At 34.3% G+C, this 16,278-nt stretch overlaps 4 protein-coding genes across 4 annotated transcripts in view; 3 read left to right on the forward strand and 1 right to left on the reverse strand.

The window, feature by feature from the left end:
- The first annotated feature begins 1,102 nt into the window (after positions 1–1,102).
- Positions 1,103–3,530, forward strand: LOC146936007 (F-box/LRR-repeat protein 13-like). The gene is made up of 3 exons (XM_085751038.1): positions 1,103–1,289; positions 1,786–2,703; positions 2,866–3,530. The coding sequence occupies exons 2-3, from the start codon at positions 1,807–1,809 to the stop codon at positions 3,049–3,051; spliced, it is 1,083 nt and encodes a 360-aa protein (XP_085607164.1). The 5' UTR covers positions 1,103–1,289; positions 1,786–1,806; the 3' UTR covers positions 3,052–3,530.
- A 143-nt stretch (positions 3,531–3,673) lies between these two features.
- Positions 3,674–6,801, forward strand: LOC146936008 (uncharacterized). The gene is made up of 4 exons (XM_085751039.1): positions 3,674–4,601; positions 5,267–5,358; positions 5,669–6,094; positions 6,184–6,801. The coding sequence occupies exons 1-4, from the start codon at positions 4,529–4,531 to the stop codon at positions 6,361–6,363; spliced, it is 771 nt and encodes a 256-aa protein (XP_085607165.1). The 5' UTR covers positions 3,674–4,528; the 3' UTR covers positions 6,364–6,801.
- Positions 6,802–6,897: 96 nt separating this feature from the next.
- On the forward strand, positions 6,898–11,376 carry LOC146936009 (uncharacterized). The gene is made up of 6 exons (XM_085749127.1): positions 6,898–8,185; positions 8,471–8,823; positions 8,904–9,240; positions 9,327–9,412; positions 10,542–10,910; positions 10,999–11,376. Exons 1-6 carry the CDS (start codon positions 8,113–8,115, stop codon positions 11,374–11,376), a joined length of 1,596 nt encoding a protein of 531 aa, XP_085605253.1. The 5' UTR covers positions 6,898–8,112.
- Positions 11,377–15,953: 4,577 nt separating this feature from the next.
- The window catches only part of LOC146936010 (uncharacterized), a 97,873-nt gene continuing 97,548 nt past the window's right edge, over positions 15,954–16,278 (reverse strand). The window contains exon 16 of the mRNA XM_085751040.1: positions 15,954–16,099. Coding sequence (XP_085607166.1) covers positions 15,971–16,099 — 129 coding nt within the window. The 3' untranslated portion in view covers positions 15,954–15,970. The remainder of the gene's footprint in view (positions 16,100–16,278) is intronic.

Below are 16,278 nucleotides of genomic sequence, written 5' to 3' on the forward strand. Positions count from 1 at the left end.
AGAATTTTTATTCTCAAATAATATCAGAGGGTTTTGTCATCGTCGTGGAAAGATTTTATAAGATTTATGATTTATGAATTCTACCTCCTCTAATGAAGAGCTTAATTATAGGAAAAATGGAATTTCCACGACTTTTATAAAAACCGCTAAATTTGTACTCAGATTTTTAAAAATTAATTTTTTTCCAGAATATTTTTTAAAAAATCTGACCTTTTTTTCTAATTTTGAAAATTTACTTTTTTTGTATTTTGAAAATTAAATTCCAGAATTTTTAAAAATCTTTTTAATTTTAAAAAAATCTGATTATATTTTCTGATTTTTTTCTAATTTTTTAAATTTCCAAAAAAATCTTAATAGTTTTTTTATAATTTTTAAATTATTGAAATTTTTTTTTCGATTCGATGTGGAAAATTTTTTAAAATTATTTTTCAATTTTTAAATTTTTTATTATTTTTTTTATTTTTGAAAATTATTTTTCGATTTTTTACATTTTTGGAAAAAAAAACTGAATATTTTTATGTTTTTTTTTTATTTTTCTAAAATTATTTTTCGCTTTTTTAAATTTTTGGAAAAAAAACTTAAATTTTTTTATTATTTTTTGGATTTTTTTGTTTTTTAAAATTTATTTTTAAATATTTTTAAAACAAAAATATGATGTGGCATTTTAAAAAAAATAAAAAATGAAAAAAAAAGCCAAGTCAGCGCCCTGTCAGAGCCACGTCAGCGAATCTGCTGAGTTGGAGGGGGGAGGGGTGTTTTCCGGAAAAAAAAATTTTTACAAGGGTGCAATTCAAACAAAATTTTTTACAGGGGGAAAACCGAAACTCGCCCAAATTACAGGGGGGTAAACACATATTAACCCTTATTTTTATTACCCCTAAAGAAAAAACTATTATTTTTAAGTTTAATTAATCTACATCATCCTAAACTATTTGAGAATTTTTGAATAAGTCCTTAAACTAAAAAAAGATATAATTAAGTCCCAAGATATGGATTAATCTTACATTCTCTATATTTACCACACAAATTAAGAGAAAATGTGCAAGGGCCAACAAATAAAAATTCACTATAACTGTATGTCCTATGGAGCAGAAGATTTTTTACTCCCAGACATATCCTAAATGACTTAAAACTTTGGTGAAACGCGTACTTCCTCTCTCCGGCGACGCAACTTACTGACTCTCCAGTCTCCTCCATTTTCACTGCAGTCTCCACCAGCGACGCCCTCCATCTATAGCTCATCTTCTTCTCTCCGTCACTCTTCCACAGCTACAAACCCTAACAGTACTGTAAGTTTTTCTTAGATTTCCCTTTTTCCATTCAATTTCTGAATCACTACTTTATTATTGTTACTGCTGCTTCTGCTGATGTTGTTTCGTATTGAATTTAGTTTTGATTTGTTCTAGTTACACCCATAAATCATCTAGTTACACCCATATTCTATAAATGGTCCTTAGCCTCTTACATGTGAACTATGAACTTAACTGGTGTATGTATACGTGAAATCACTTTTTCTGCAATTAACAGTTTGTTTTAAGAAAAACATCACCTAAATTGAGTTTATGTTCATCTATATGCATCAGGAAAAATGTGTACTAGATGATTGTGAAAATTATATTGGGTAGGAAATGAAGCAAAATCTTAATAGCCATATGCTATTAAGCCTATATTGCAATATGATTTTGTTATTGCTGCTTCCGCTGATGTTGTTTCGTAATGAATTTAGTTTTTGATTTGGTTTCGTAACCCTAATCAAACCCTTTTGAAATTCCTTGTAACTCACAGGTCAGAATCATTTCTGAGACAATGAAACGAAGAAAACAAAAATGTATCGACGATGGAAAACAAGATCGCCTCAGTGACTTGCCTGATTCTGTTGTACATCACATTCTCTCCTTTATCAACACGAAAGAGGCAGTACAAACTTGTATACTCTCCAAAAGATGGAAGAATCTATGGAAGTTTATCACTACCCTTACATTAAGTACTACACACTTCGAGACTGTCTATCCTTTCACCAAATTTGTGTCTCATGTTTTGTCTCATCGCAATGACTCAACCACACTGCAGGCCCTCGATTTTCACCGTGAGGGTACTGTGGAGGCTTACCTACTAAAAAAGATTGTAAAATATGCTGTTAAACACAATGTCCAACGCTTACGAATCGTCGTTGATGCTGATATTCAACGCTTTCCTCCATGCTTCTTTTCATGTACCACTCTTACTTCTCTTGACCTTTCCCTTAGCAGTGATACATTATTTCCAAATTTTCTAAATTTGCCAGCATTAACCAGCTTGTCTCTATTTTGGTTTGTCTTTCATAGTAGTGATGATGGTCGTGTCGAGCCCTTTTCGGCATTTAAAATGTTAAGTAGTTTGATCATTAGACATTGTATCGTTCGTGATGCACAGAACCTTTGCATATCAAGTTCCACACTTGTTAATTTAACTATATGTATGGATTCTTCTCTTAATACCTATTTCGGAATTGAGCTATCTGTTCCAAGTCTTCATACGTTTGCTTTTGCTGGGCGTACTATTCTGAATATCTATGGGAGCAAGAGCAACCTATCTTCTATCAAACATGTAGATATTGATTTAGCAGATGTTTGGGATTTGGCGCAGACTTCACCGGTTCTACTTAGCTGGCTGGTTGAGTTTGCTAGTATCGAATCATTGACCGTCTCTTTAGAGGCTCTCGAGGTACATTATAGGCATGTTTGGTTTTGGCAAGAAAACTTCCATTTCATTTTAACTTTAAATTACAACAATATTGTCTTAATATGCTTGCTTTTTATATTGTTTTTATAAATTTTATCAATACGACTTGCATTAAATTGATCCTACTACTACTTGATGGCTTAGGTTCTTTCCTTGGTTCCTGGATTATCGAAGGTTGAGCTTCCTTCCTTGTATAACCTGAAGTTACTGAAAGTAGAAAGGTTCCCACGCTCATCCATACTTGGTCGAATAGTAGACTTTTTGCTTCAAAACTCACCCTCAGCAAAGGTTAACAGTAGAGGAATTGTCTTTCATGATGGAATAGAATAGATATTAACAGTGTTAATTGTTCAATTGCTTGATTCGGAAGGGTTGGGGAGGTTTGGCTTAGGAGGGGGCGGGTTGGTGTTTGATCAGTTTGGTTGGTGTTTAGAGTGCTGGCTCTGGACAGGTGCTGGTGTTATTTTTAGCCTCCCAACAGAGCTGTTTTTTGCTGTTATGTTCCTCCTGTTTCCTTGTTTTGGCTTGCTGTTGGTTTTTATTTTGCTGGCTGTAAGGAGATCCAAGGCGCATGTGTTTTGGTTCCTCCAGGCTGTGCTTTCTTTGTAGTCCCTTCTTGCCTTTTTGCACTTCTTGTGCAAGGCCATTATATAATATGGTGTTTCAAAAAAAAAAAAATTGTTCAATTGCTTCTTTCTTTTATGAAGTTACAACCCTCAGAATGATAAACATAACATTTGGGACGTGTAATGCCCCATCTACTTTTCATGGTACTATTAATGCAAAATGCTTATGCCATATTTGATGAAGTTTACTATTTTTTTTACAATATATTGGTCTATAGTCAATCCGTAGAGGTTTTTTACAATGTTCTGTCCTTTCGTTTCAATACCACCTCTGAAATCATAATGAGGATGAAAGCTTTCCAGACTTTGGCAGAGATGGTAACAACGTTGATGGAAGCTTTCTGGATTTTTAACTGATGTCTGTCTCTTACAATTTTCTTATAAATTAAGTTTGTCATGTTTTGAATTCACTATGTCTTTTCTATTTCTGTTTCATAAGATGAGCTATGTCTATACTTGTACTCTACAACTAGCAATTTCTGTAGCTATTTAAGAAAGGAACCTTTTAAGCTTATTACTTTGCTTGTTCATTCTTCAAAAAAAAACTTTGCTTGTTCATCACAATTAGTACTTATTGCTTTAGAGTATCTATTCCCCTTCTACAAAAGGGCTGAATACAGTGAAAGTGGCAGAACCTGTGTGTTCAGCAAAAAAGCTGAAAGCTTATTACTTTGCTTGATGCTTTAGCATTATCGTCATTAGAATATCTTAAATTTATAAAAGAAAAGCAGTGCTGCAGGCAAAACCTTCAAAAACCCTAGGTAAATTCTTCCCAAATTTAACTAGCAATTCATGTGGAGGGAAAACCCTAGGGTTTAAATTGGACAAATTACTTTGCTGTCCTTGATGTCATGTGCTGTTGCCTTGGGAACCAAGTAGCTTGTGGTGTGAAGGAAATCTGCATGGAGAAATGAGCACACGTTATCTAGGCTTATTTAATGATGGTTGTGGCATTTAACCATGCACTTGGCTGAGGAATTGCATTGGCATTTTGAAATGGACGCCTGAGATGGCCTCAATTCACTACTAAAGATTTAACCATACACTTGGCTGAATGTTTGATTTGTATTTGAGATGAACTCATGAGATTAGCTTGTTCTTCTATCTATATAAACGAAGCTGATGCCTTCCCAAACCACAACACATCAACCACATTTCATCTTTTGAAACAAAAGTAAGCAATGGAGAATTTTGGAAACTTCACAATGTATGCTAAGGACAGTGAAGCTGTTGGTGCTGTGTGCTTGATGAAAGGTATGTTTTTAAAGCTTTTATCTGTTGAGTGTTTTATTGATAACCTGAGTTTGATTTTGCCACTTATATTTGTGGTATGCAAGATATGTTCTTATGGTGTAGACTGGTGTTTATTTTTTTTGTTGGAGTTCTTATCTATGTGTTTATTTTACCACAGTTTTCTCATAAATTGTGAGTTATCAATGTCTCAAGCACTAAGTGGTTCTGTGGTTGCTGTCATTTAGATGATTTATTGTTTCACAGAACTCTCTTATGCAAGAATATTGATGAAAGGTGTTAATGAATAACTTTTGGATGATGCATGTATGGTGTTTTTTTCATGAGTGCTATGCTTTTCCCATTTATATTTCAAATCTGCAATCACAGAAATGTTTGAATCAGAGAGATATGTATTCTTTTTATCAACAAGATATGTTAATTATATGTTTGAAACAAGGAATGTATGAAATAACTGATATGTATATAAATTTTATCACATGAAATGATTGAATCAAAAAGATCAAACATTAAGTGGTGCGTGTTTGTTGTTTTTCATAGTACTGTTGGTTATTCCTTAAGCTGGAACTATGTTTTTGTCTTGCTCCAGGTTTTGTGTGTTTGTTTTGTCATGTGTTATGGCCGTTTTATGTTCTCTTATTTGTGCATATTCTATTTGGTGTTAACAGTTCAAGGCAATGCTGGTGGGGAGATTGACAGACGTGTTATGAGGGATTTGGTTAGCCTTCGGACATTTCACATGGAGTACGACATATGCTCTGTGAGTTGGTGTATTTGCTACTAATTAATTCATTCTTCAAGTATGTGATATGTGCTACATTAATATTGTGTTTTTAATGGTGTGTTTGGTTGGCATAATGCTTGGTTTCAACATGATGTATGTATGAACAATAGTAAAAGATTAGATGCGTTAGATTATATGATACACCTTTTAAGTATTTCATGAGTTTCTTATTCAAATGTGTTACTAAGATGCAATTGATTTACATAGTTGAATGGGGGTCATTGTTTTTGGTTTTTCCTTCTGATCACAAGTCAAAGTAATCCATGATTATCGATCATTTAAGCAGCGTAAGGGAAGGCTGCCTGCTTGCTTTGCAAGAGGTTTTGGATTACAGGTAGGGCTGTATGTTATGCTGCGCGATCATAACCAGAATGAGATTGAGGTTGCAATTGAAAAGAAGAACGGGAAAGTTTATTTTGCTGATGGATGGTCATTTTTGAAGACCTTTTATGGCATTTTGGCTGGTGGTTGGGTCACAGTAATCTTTGCAAATCGACATCTTTTCCTGATTGAAGTTAGGAATCTCTTTGGAGATGAATTGGAATATCCTCGCCTTAATCCTCCCCTCAGAATGATGTTGGAGACTCAGAGTGCCAAGGACTATAGAAAGTCCTTTGTTAGATATGGTTCGAATGCTCTTTTCCTTCCAACTGTTTTCTGCCACACAATGGTTAAGCAGTTGACGTCCGAGGACGTTTCTTCTGGAGTGTTGGTGAGATGCGCACTTTTTTTATATAAACTTGGTTGCTTATGATAACTGATTAGATTTGTAATTTGCGGTGTTTTTTCCCATGTATGCAGAAGCTGAATTGGCTAGGTTTTTGTCAGTCTTCATTTTCTGCTAGGCCAACCGAGATAACTCTCATTGATTACCTTGGTTATCCTTGGAAATTGATGATGGAGTTTGGCCGCGATGGAGATATGACATGTCTATTTTCTGGTGAGTGGCAAGGTTGTGTGTGTTGCGCGTCTTCTGGTTGAAGGATCAACTGTCAAGTTTGGTGTCACAGAATCCACCAACAATAAGGTTATGTACATGTGTCCACCTCAAATGTTGGTCTTGAAGACCAGGTTACAACCATCTTCGAATGCTGGTGGAAATGGTGCATCATATCGATTAGAGCAGTATTGCTGGAAGAATTAGTCTACTATCATGTTGGTCTGTCTTCCCTCTGGGAAAATGTCATCGTCTTTGTAATATCATCAATGTTACATGATGTGTTTTATTTTGGTATAAGTTGTACTTCTAAAGCTACCTGTGTACTTTTCAGTGTCTATGTTGCTTGCTCTTTATGTAATGGATCAGTTATGAAGTTGCTTTTTATAAGGCAACTTGGTATTTAAGTTCTGATGTTGAACTCATAATGTTGTGTGCGCTTTGTATGTTCACAGTTAATGAAGAATGTGATTTTGTTTGTTGTGGTGTTAATGTGTGTGTATCAATCTTATTGCCTTTATTCCTAGGCCATGCCATTGTTTCATGAGGATATCTTAAGTTGTGAATAAGTACAGTATACTGTCATCCAATTGTTGCCGACACTATTTGATTAAACTTATGCCCAAAATGATATATGGCTTCTATTCATTGTTTGTGTTGTTAATAATGCAAAAATTAAATACTATGGAGATAAGTGATGATATCACGTTTACCATGCCTCTGCATATTGGTGATAACATACATATTGTCCCTTTTAGTGAATATTTATCAAACTGTAACAACCTCAATGCTAGCAGTCAGGGCTTAGGTTTTTTATTGCATGTTTGGTCATTCAAAGAAGTTGGTCATATCATCTGTAATGCTAATGTATACTGAAGTATAATGCCATTTAAGAAAAATCCCATATTGAAGCATGTTTTTTCATGATATGCTCATGTGCTATTTTGTTTTTTTTATGTGAAAGATATCCACTTGGTATGGCACTTCACTTATCCATAAGCATGATGTTTCTTTGATGCATTTTCAAACGTGCAGATCAGTGGGATTGAGAATGGTTTTGTGGTAAGATTTGTTGCAAATGATTTCATTACTTGATACACTCAATGTAATCCATGCTTGTGCCAAGTGTTGGCCATTTAATTGTGCATGAGATATTGTCTTTTATCAATGGAATGTGATTAGTTGTGTATTGGTTGGAGTGGAGTGTTGCATCAAATATAAGCTCGAGTTCCGTGTTTAGCTGCCATCTGCCACCCAAGTTCACCCATCTCATAAGTTAACTCCAAGTTGTAGGCCTATTGTTTGCATTAGTTGTGTAAAGCGTGATTCTTGAGACATTTAATACAGACACTCTATTGAAAATAAATCCTAAGGAATGATTTGTTATGCTAGGAAAGTGGTTCTAGACCTTTTTTGGAATAGCCAATCTAGATATCTACACATGTTATAAATATATTCCAGACAAGTGTTTAATTGATGTCTTTTTAGTGGTAATTAGGATTTGTTTTCCAAAGTAGAGATAATAATCAGTCATTAAGTAGAGTGATAGTGAATGATAGCTCTATTTGAGGTTAACTTAGGCGTGAAAATGATGAAGGGCTATATTATCTCCTAACTTGATGTGAGAATGCTTAGTTAAAAATTTTCTCCACTTTTTACTCACGTGTTTGTATTTATGTCTGCATAGTCTTAGTTCTCCATGCACACAGTTTGAACACAAAGGCTATATCAACCTATTTGACAAAGCTCATATAGTCTTTATATTATTCTAACATTTTACCAAAGCTCATAGGATGGCTGAGATCCAACACAATGCTCAGACAAGTGATGTTGTAGAGGCTGCTAAAGCATTGATGTCTCTCAAAGGTACTTTAACTCTAAGTTTGAGTTTAGTTAACAATGCATGTGGTGCTGATGTCCTCTACGTTAAGAATTTAATTTATGTGAATATGGTTTTCTTAGAACCTAGAGGTTTTGATTTGAATGTGCGTCCTGCTAGCAAGGATGTGTCAATGGTGAATTCATATCTCTTGGAATTTGACATCACAAGTGCGAGTGGTGTTTCTTTAACTTAAACAACTAGCTGTAACATGTTTATAATGTTATCTCTGTCATGAATATGAGTATAATATAACATATATGTCATTTTAGGCCATGGCAAGGCTGAAATTGATGAGTTCATTATGCTCTGTGATCCACGAAACAATGAGATAGAGGTCCAGGTTGAGATCAAAGACAACAAAGTATTTTTCAAGAATGGCTGGTTTGGGTTGAAGGATTTCTACAATATTGATATTGGTGCATGGGCTTCTCTTACCTATGAAGATTCAAGTTTTATGCGGATGACTTTGCAAAATCGGTTTCATGAGGAAGTTCAGTACCCTGTTTGCAATCCTCCAGTGATAGCTAAGTTGGATCGTGATATATGTCAATGTAGTTCACTGATTTTTTGTGCAACATCCGTCATAATATTGACTTCATCTGATGTGAACTCTGAATTTTTGGTATATATGTTTTACATTTCTTGATTATATGTCAAGATATGAATAACAGTAATTATTCATTGTTTAATTTGATAATATAGGTATTGCCTTGGGTTGGATTTTGTAAGAGTGCTTTGCCGATTAAGGAAACTGAGATCAAAATCGTTGATTACTTGGGATTTGCTTGGAGGTGCTCATATCGAATTGTTGAAGCTGAGAATGATTTGGTGTGCAAAATAGGAGGTGAGTGGGGAGCTCTTTGCAAAGCACGTAGGCTGGTGCAGGATCATCCTCTAAAGTTGGCTGTAACTCAGGAGGCGGAGAATAAGATTGTCTACCTGAGACATGTCCCTATTCCCTGCAGTCACAAGGACGTGATCCGGCCTACGGATAAAATTGTGTGCCTTGATGCTGCTGAGGCAGGGTTCCCCCAAACAGGTTATTGAATTTGTTTCATGTGATTCTTATGTGTTTTGTGTTGTGTTGTGATATGTATTAAAATGTTGGAATTGGCATATTCTCAGGAACGGCTATCCGTATCACAGATGAATTTTCCCTTAGAGAGATGCAAAAGTTGAAAACCTATTATGTGGAGCTTGAGATCACAACTGTAAGTGCTCTTTTGTCCTTTGTTTGCTTGATGATGAATCAATTCTTATATTAGATTTATAGTCGGTCGATATAAATTTGCAATTTTTCTGCATCATAACTATGAATCAAGGGCACTGTAAGTTATAGATGCATAGACAAATATATAAGTAATGTACTGATATCTTGCTGAAACATAATTGGTGAAAAGTAAATGGTTGGTTTCTTGATGTCTTATACCTTTCAGTGTAATAGTTACTTGAGGATTAAGAAATCATTGGTTTATGCGCTTTACTTATATGTGCAGCTATAGTTTTGTGTATAATTGAGGTTTGTATGATATTACCTTGCCATTTATTATACTTATGCAGTCCAGTTACTTGATAATGAGCTAAATAGCAAAGTTGCCGTAGATACATACATGACTCTTTAACTTATTGCATTCATGGTATTCTTAATTCTATATGTTATGAAGGCAAATTTGCACAGCTCTTTAACTGATTGCATTCATAGTATAGAAACATCCTCATTCAAATGAGTCTGTCAAATCAGATGTTAAGGAGGAATGTTTTCCACTTGAGAATAAGTCTGCTAGCTGTTTCATCGGATCATATACGATGATTTCATATAATCTTTAAGGACAACTTGCATATTATGATGGTCATATTTTTGGGATATAGTGTTGCAGTGAGACAATATGTATTGTGGTCATTATGACTCTGTATAAAAGAATCTATGAAAATTTAAGTTTGAGGCACTGATGTATAATGCGCACAAAGACCAGTTGATATGACGAAGTATTTGGATTTGATTCAACTGATTTAATCTTCCTAAGCCAAATTGCTTGAAAATAATTTTCTAGAAAGTAATAGCTCGCAGTTGTTTAAGTTATCGGCCCTATGTCACGTAAAGCATAGGCGATAATTGTTAGTTAGCTACCTTTGCATATTATTCAAGTGCAGATCTATCCTAAACGCAGACAACTTTTTACGTTTATGTGATATGCAATCATGTTGCTTGGCTAGCAAGTTATCACCAAGACTGCTTAGTTTTTGACATGCTTTTAACTTATTTGATTCTCTTCTATATACTGTGCCAGTATTCTATTCCCAATAGAAATAACTGCGACATGTGTTTTTTGTATATATCAGCTGAAGACGAGGTTACCATCGTGTTTTGCTAAGGAATATGGCGTTCACGTTGATGACTATGTTATGCTGCGTGATCCAAACAAGAATATGTTTGAGGTTAAAGTCCACAAGAAAAATGGTAAGGTGTACTTCAGGGATGGTTGGATAGGGTTGAAGGATTTCTATAAGATTGGCCTTGGTGCATGGGTCACCCTTACCTATATCGAATCAAATCTTCTGCACATGACCATAAAAGAAGTTGATTATCCTAACAACTGTCTTCCTCCTATATCAAAGATGATCATTCCAAGCGATGGCAAACCAGTGATGCGGTTTTACCGCACATTCGTTCATATATTGACTTCATCTGACATTGATTCTGGATATTTGGTAAATGTCGTAGCATTGTGTGAAAAATATATGGTTAGAATTTAGATTCTTGATTATGATTAGTAATGTTGGTTTATATTCTCTTAAGTACATGTTGTACCTTGGTTTGTTTTCGGTGAGGATGCGTTGCCCACATTTGCGACTCAGCTTTCTATCATTGATCATTATGGTAATTTGGAAGTGTGATCTTATGGTATTCATCAGGATGGAAGATACTGTATTTTGCAGGATTGGAGGTGACTGGAAACTTTTATGTTCTGCGCGTAGATTAGTCAAAGGTCATGCTATAAAGCTTGCTGTCACCGAAAATACAAGGAATGGTATCCTTCATATAAGGCACGTTCCTTTGCAGTGCGTTCATAGAGCTTTCGTGAAATCAATGAATACTACCGATGCTAGGCATGTGTATAAGGTTAACCATTACTTCATTCAGTGTCCACTCAGGAAAAGGTGTAGTGACATTTGAGATGATGTGTGCTGTAAGACATGGAGGCTGTGATTTTTTGGGGTTGGTGCTCTTTTGGTATTGTGTAGTTGGCTACCGTGTTTTTTGGATGATTTGTATTGAGGTCAGTTTGGTCCTCTTGCATGTTTGGTTAATATATCTTTGTATGATATGGTAAACCTTGATCTATGCTAAGTTTGTGATTGTTTTTCGTCTAAAATCCGGTCATTACAGAGTTTTCTGATCACAGTTGAATTTGATGCAACATAGCACTTATGCACTTACTGTGATGTGACTGTGTTATAGATTAGATGCTTACTTAAAATCTAATTCAAAATATGTTGCAGTTTAAGAAACCTGCTGATAACTCTGTCAAGTATTATTTGGAGAGTATGATGAATATCATATGATTGCTTTGTTATGGTGATAGTATGCGTTGATAAAGTGATTGCGATTGTTTAGATTTATCCGATTTTTTCCACAACGATTGTGTATAACCGGCACAACAAATCTGGTGCAGAGACAATGATTAAATAGTCTTCGATATACCTGAGAAGTCCACAGTTTCTAAGTACTATATACGCAAAAAGAAACAGATTGGTAGATGTGTTAGGAATAGGGCACTCGTGGCTCCCTTCACCGTGTATTAACCGTTTCGGTTATATGCGTTTTGACAGCAAATATAGCTCAGCTGTCAATGCCGCTTATTTCGGGCTCGACCAATGAACGCTAACTGAAAGTAGATCACTGATGCACCAAACACTCTTTTCGGTTTCGATCTCATATGTTTAACTGACAATCCGGAAACATTGAATTGATTAAATGTGTTTTCATTTCTGTCACTAAGGTATTTTTTTTTTCAACCCCTTTTCTACCATAGTGTCACTTTATGGTTATGCATTCCATTTACCTCAGCATGCAGCAAACATTACAATGCCACTATTTTGATCCATATTAGTCTCGCACAAGAATTAACCGGCCAAATTTCATCTTTGACATTTACTGTACGATAATTCTTAAAAAGCATATTCCCGTCATAACCCGATATTGCAGCACATAGCATGACTGATTCTTTCATATCGATACGGATATCAGGTATAAGACGCCCCATATCACAACCTTGGCATATAAATGCATCAAGAAACGATGACACTGATGCGCGAATCAGTCTTTTGATTTCAACGTCATTCGTATAGCTGAGAATCCGAAAAATTATATTGATCAAATGTGTATTCATTTCAATATTTGAAAAATCAAGGGTATGTTCTCCTCTGTCATGGTGTCACTTTAGGGATATGCTCTCCATTTGCTTGAACATTAAGCAAACATTGTATTGCTAATATTTTCATCTGTATTGATATCGAACAAGAATGAACCAACCAAATTTCGTACTAGGAATATTTTGATCCGTATTGATACAAGCACATCAACTATATTTGGTCTGCAACTATTGATTAGTTATGATGAGATACATTTCAAATTAATGTTGCAAACGAAACAACCACTTTTTGCTAATGACAGCCGATATCTCATCGTATCCGAGATCAAAGTTTTTGAAAGTGAACTGTTTAATGAAAAAACTAGAGAATGCACTGAGATTATCTTATAGTCATGGGATTTCTGTCATAAATAATGAAGGTAATCTAAATAAGGCACTAAATTCCTTCAATTTTTCCATAATGATAGCACTGTTCTAATCTTACAAGTGAGAACATAAGTCAAATTAATCAAGGAAGCAACATTTTAATCTACTGATACAATCTTTGTGCCATCTTTGAGATGGAAAAATATTTATTTTCGTTGGCTTAAGACTAAGACAAGTTGTGGATATCAAAGTTGGCTTCAAGAATGCTTTCTTATATGTGTTGGCCAAGCAACCGATAACCTCTCGTGCATGTAACTTGCACTTTTGGATATAAGATTTATGGTCATCATTGCTATTGCCAAATGTAACAAAGTGCATTGGTATGTGCATTTCTTCATGATTATCATCATTGCATACTAGATGAACACGTCTCTCTAAATGAACATCATTCTCATAGTAAAGCTTCTATATTAGTTGGCTGGAAATCATTGGCTAAGCATACAAGTTGAATATAACAATCCCTTTTGCGTGTGTAAATACAAACATATATATATATAAATCTGTTTGTTAAGCTTACTCATAGAAGCTCAGTGACAAATGTTCCATTTTAGGAACTGACACCCCAACAAGCAAAATGCTAGGAAAAAGGCCAGCTGAAAGTATCGATGGGCTGAATGCAATCACCATTGAGCTTGGAGAAGGCTCAGCCACTAAAGACCCGAAGATCGTTGCTATCAAGGCCGGAGATATGAACTGAAGCAAGATCATTTCCGTGGAGATGGATGCTGTGATATGTGCTACGGCTATGTTGAACCTGTTTATGTGTTTCTGTTTCTTATTTACCTGTGTATGTCTTTCCGTATGTAATATGAACCATCTAGGGCCTTTGGTTTGTTTATTTTGGAGGCACCTTTTGGTGTATGTTATTTTTACTTTCTGTATTCGTCTATAAATTGCATGAATGGTCAGTTAATGTTGATTTAATTTATCTTTGCAGCATGTTATAAATTATGTTAAGCATTGTCCTTATGATGCTTCTATCTACAATATGTGTGTTTTATCTTCAATGGATACACTATGCTGATTTAAGTTTAGACAAGGTATAAAAGGTCCTAATATTATCACCAAATAAAGTGCTCATGGTTTTTCTTATACAATCCTTTTGGTCATTAAGATTTCCTGCTAAAGACACAGTGGTAATTTCTAAACACAAATTTACAGCATTTCTTCATCTTAGAAAAGAAAATGGTTTAAGCTCTAGATATTGGGAAAACCTTTTTTGAAAGCAATCAGATTTGTCATAAAGGTAATAAATCATATACTATTTCAAGAAGTTTTTTTTAGAAATGCTAATCATATAAAAATATTGACCAAATATCATTTTCGATCCTTTAAGTTACATGATTATAATAAGTTAGTCCTTTAAGTTTTTTTTTTTTTGTCACAAATTGGTCCTTTAAGTCATAAAATATTTGCACCATTATCCTAATTTCATCAAACTTAATCAAAAAGTTAATCAAAAAGTGTTTATGTGGATGTTTAATGTTAAGTTGGTCTATCCAAATTCATTGCTCTCAAAACTAGAGCTCATAGGTGTGTTATTCGATCTTGATTCAAAACAACATTGACTGATTACTTGATTTATATTATTGTTGATCGAATATTTATATGTAAAATTAGGCTAGAAATTCAACAACCAGAAGAAGAAAATGTGTACAAGTAATCATTTTTAATGTCATAAGCACTTTTGAACCTACCATCTTAATGTTAAATGGTCTATAAGCACTTTTTAACGAAATTGGCTGAAAAAATGGATGACAGTGTAAATAATCTATGACTTAAATGACCAATTTGTAACAAAAAATAACTTAAAAGACCAACTGGTAACAAAAAAAACTTAAAAACTAATCTGTTATAAGCATATAACTTAAAGGACCGCGGGAGGTACTTGGCCAAAAATATTTAAAAAAAGGTTTATCCATATATTCCTTTGAAAGATATTTTAGCATGATTTTTAACACGCACGGATCAAAAGTCCATAGTTACTTAAAAAAGGGTTAGAGATATTGTTAACTGACGACAAAGACGAAGATACAGATGTAACATGTAATGTAGTTTATAAAGAAGTGTTTTAAAATGTTAGTTAGTTTACATTATTACTACCCATGTGATCTTGGAATGAAGTTTAAATTATTATATATTTCACTTTTTTTTTTAATTTATTTTACTAATATATTGTGCTCAATATTGACCCGTGCAATAGCACGGGTCGCACGATCTAGTTTGGCATGAAAGAAGATAGTTGGACCAGCATGAGATACTTGTTAGGATTGTTCAAGTGACCAAATAACTTTGATTATTCATGGAAAGAAGATCGCATCATGCAGATGTATCTTGGTTTTTATTTCTACTTAATGTTATCTCAGAGTAAAATATTAATTGATTAATTTTTATGATACCATATCTCATTAATTAAAGATACTTCAACAATTTCTATGCTATCCACTTTACCATATCATGTTTTTCCAATGAACTGAAAAATTAAGATACGACTCATCATCTTATGAATTCTTCGATGACAACACTCTCATTAAAGACGCTCTTACACTCTCATTAAGATACTACTAACAAATTGAAGCCAATTGTTGCATACTCGATTCCTTGGATGCATGATGAAATAAGATACTTTCATCAAGAGGTTCCAAGTAAAAATTAACCCAAGATTACCTTATTCAACTTCTCAATCAGAAAACTCAATCAACTACATTTCTTCTTGTCAAGCAGCAAGTTTAACAAAGGATTTACAAGAAAGTAGACACTGATGTCAGTAAATTAAATAATTTGATATATCGGCAAAGTAAAAACCTCGAAGCAGTAGTCCATGCTAGTTAGAAACAGCCACAGGATGAGTAAAGAATCACTTTCCATATAGATATCTTACAGTATAGCTTCATCTGACATACATGAAAATATACGTAGTTAAGCTGGAGAATTACGAATTCCTTAAAATAAAAAACGAAGTTGATTTCACTAAAACAGGCTGCGGTTGAAATTTGGAATACGGTGGAGAAGTGAATGAAAAATGCATTGAACCAGTAAAGTGATAATACCATCCCCAGAATCTTCATCATTTAAATCATCGTCGTCAACATCATCATTCTGCAAGATTTTAATTTAGTTGGTCATCCTTTAAATACGAAAATGAAAACAAATCTTAGCACCTGAAAACAAACCACCACACACAACAAAATAGAGGGAAAAAAGTGAAGTAACTGTTCAAACTTCAAACTACTACATCATTATCCCCAAACTACTAATAAATTCCTTGATGCCACACA

Source organism: Medicago sativa, chromosome 3 (genome assembly GCF_051527215.1).
Source record: "Medicago sativa cultivar Bolivia chromosome 3, Bolivia_mono, whole genome shotgun sequence".
In the NCBI taxonomy this organism is placed as follows: domain Eukaryota; kingdom Viridiplantae; phylum Streptophyta; class Magnoliopsida; order Fabales; family Fabaceae; genus Medicago; species Medicago sativa.

Coding starts and splice junctions, on each gene's coding strand:
- LOC146936008 (XM_085751039.1), top strand. CDS start 4,529: ATGGAGAATTTTGGAAACTTCACAATGTATGCTAAGGACAGTGAAGCT. Junction 5,359..5,668: donor TGGAGTACGACATATGCTCT/GTGAGTTGGTGT, acceptor TCATTTAAGCAG/CGTAAGGGAAGGCTGCCTGC. Junction 6,095..6,183: donor ACGTTTCTTCTGGAGTGTTG/GTGAGATGCGCA, acceptor CCATGTATGCAG/AAGCTGAATTGGCTAGGTTT.
- LOC146936009 (XM_085749127.1), top strand. CDS start 8,113: ATGGCTGAGATCCAACACAATGCTCAGACAAGTGATGTTGTAGAGGCT. Junction 8,186..8,470: donor AGCATTGATGTCTCTCAAAG/GTACTTTAACTC, acceptor ATGTCATTTTAG/GCCATGGCAAGGCTGAAATT. Junction 9,241..9,326: donor GGCAGGGTTCCCCCAAACAG/GTTATTGAATTT, acceptor GCATATTCTCAG/GAACGGCTATCCGTATCACA.
- LOC146936007 (XM_085751038.1), top strand. CDS start 1,807: ATGAAACGAAGAAAACAAAAATGTATCGACGATGGAAAACAAGATCGC. Junction 2,704..2,865: donor TCTCTTTAGAGGCTCTCGAG/GTACATTATAGG, acceptor TTGATGGCTTAG/GTTCTTTCCTTGGTTCCTGG.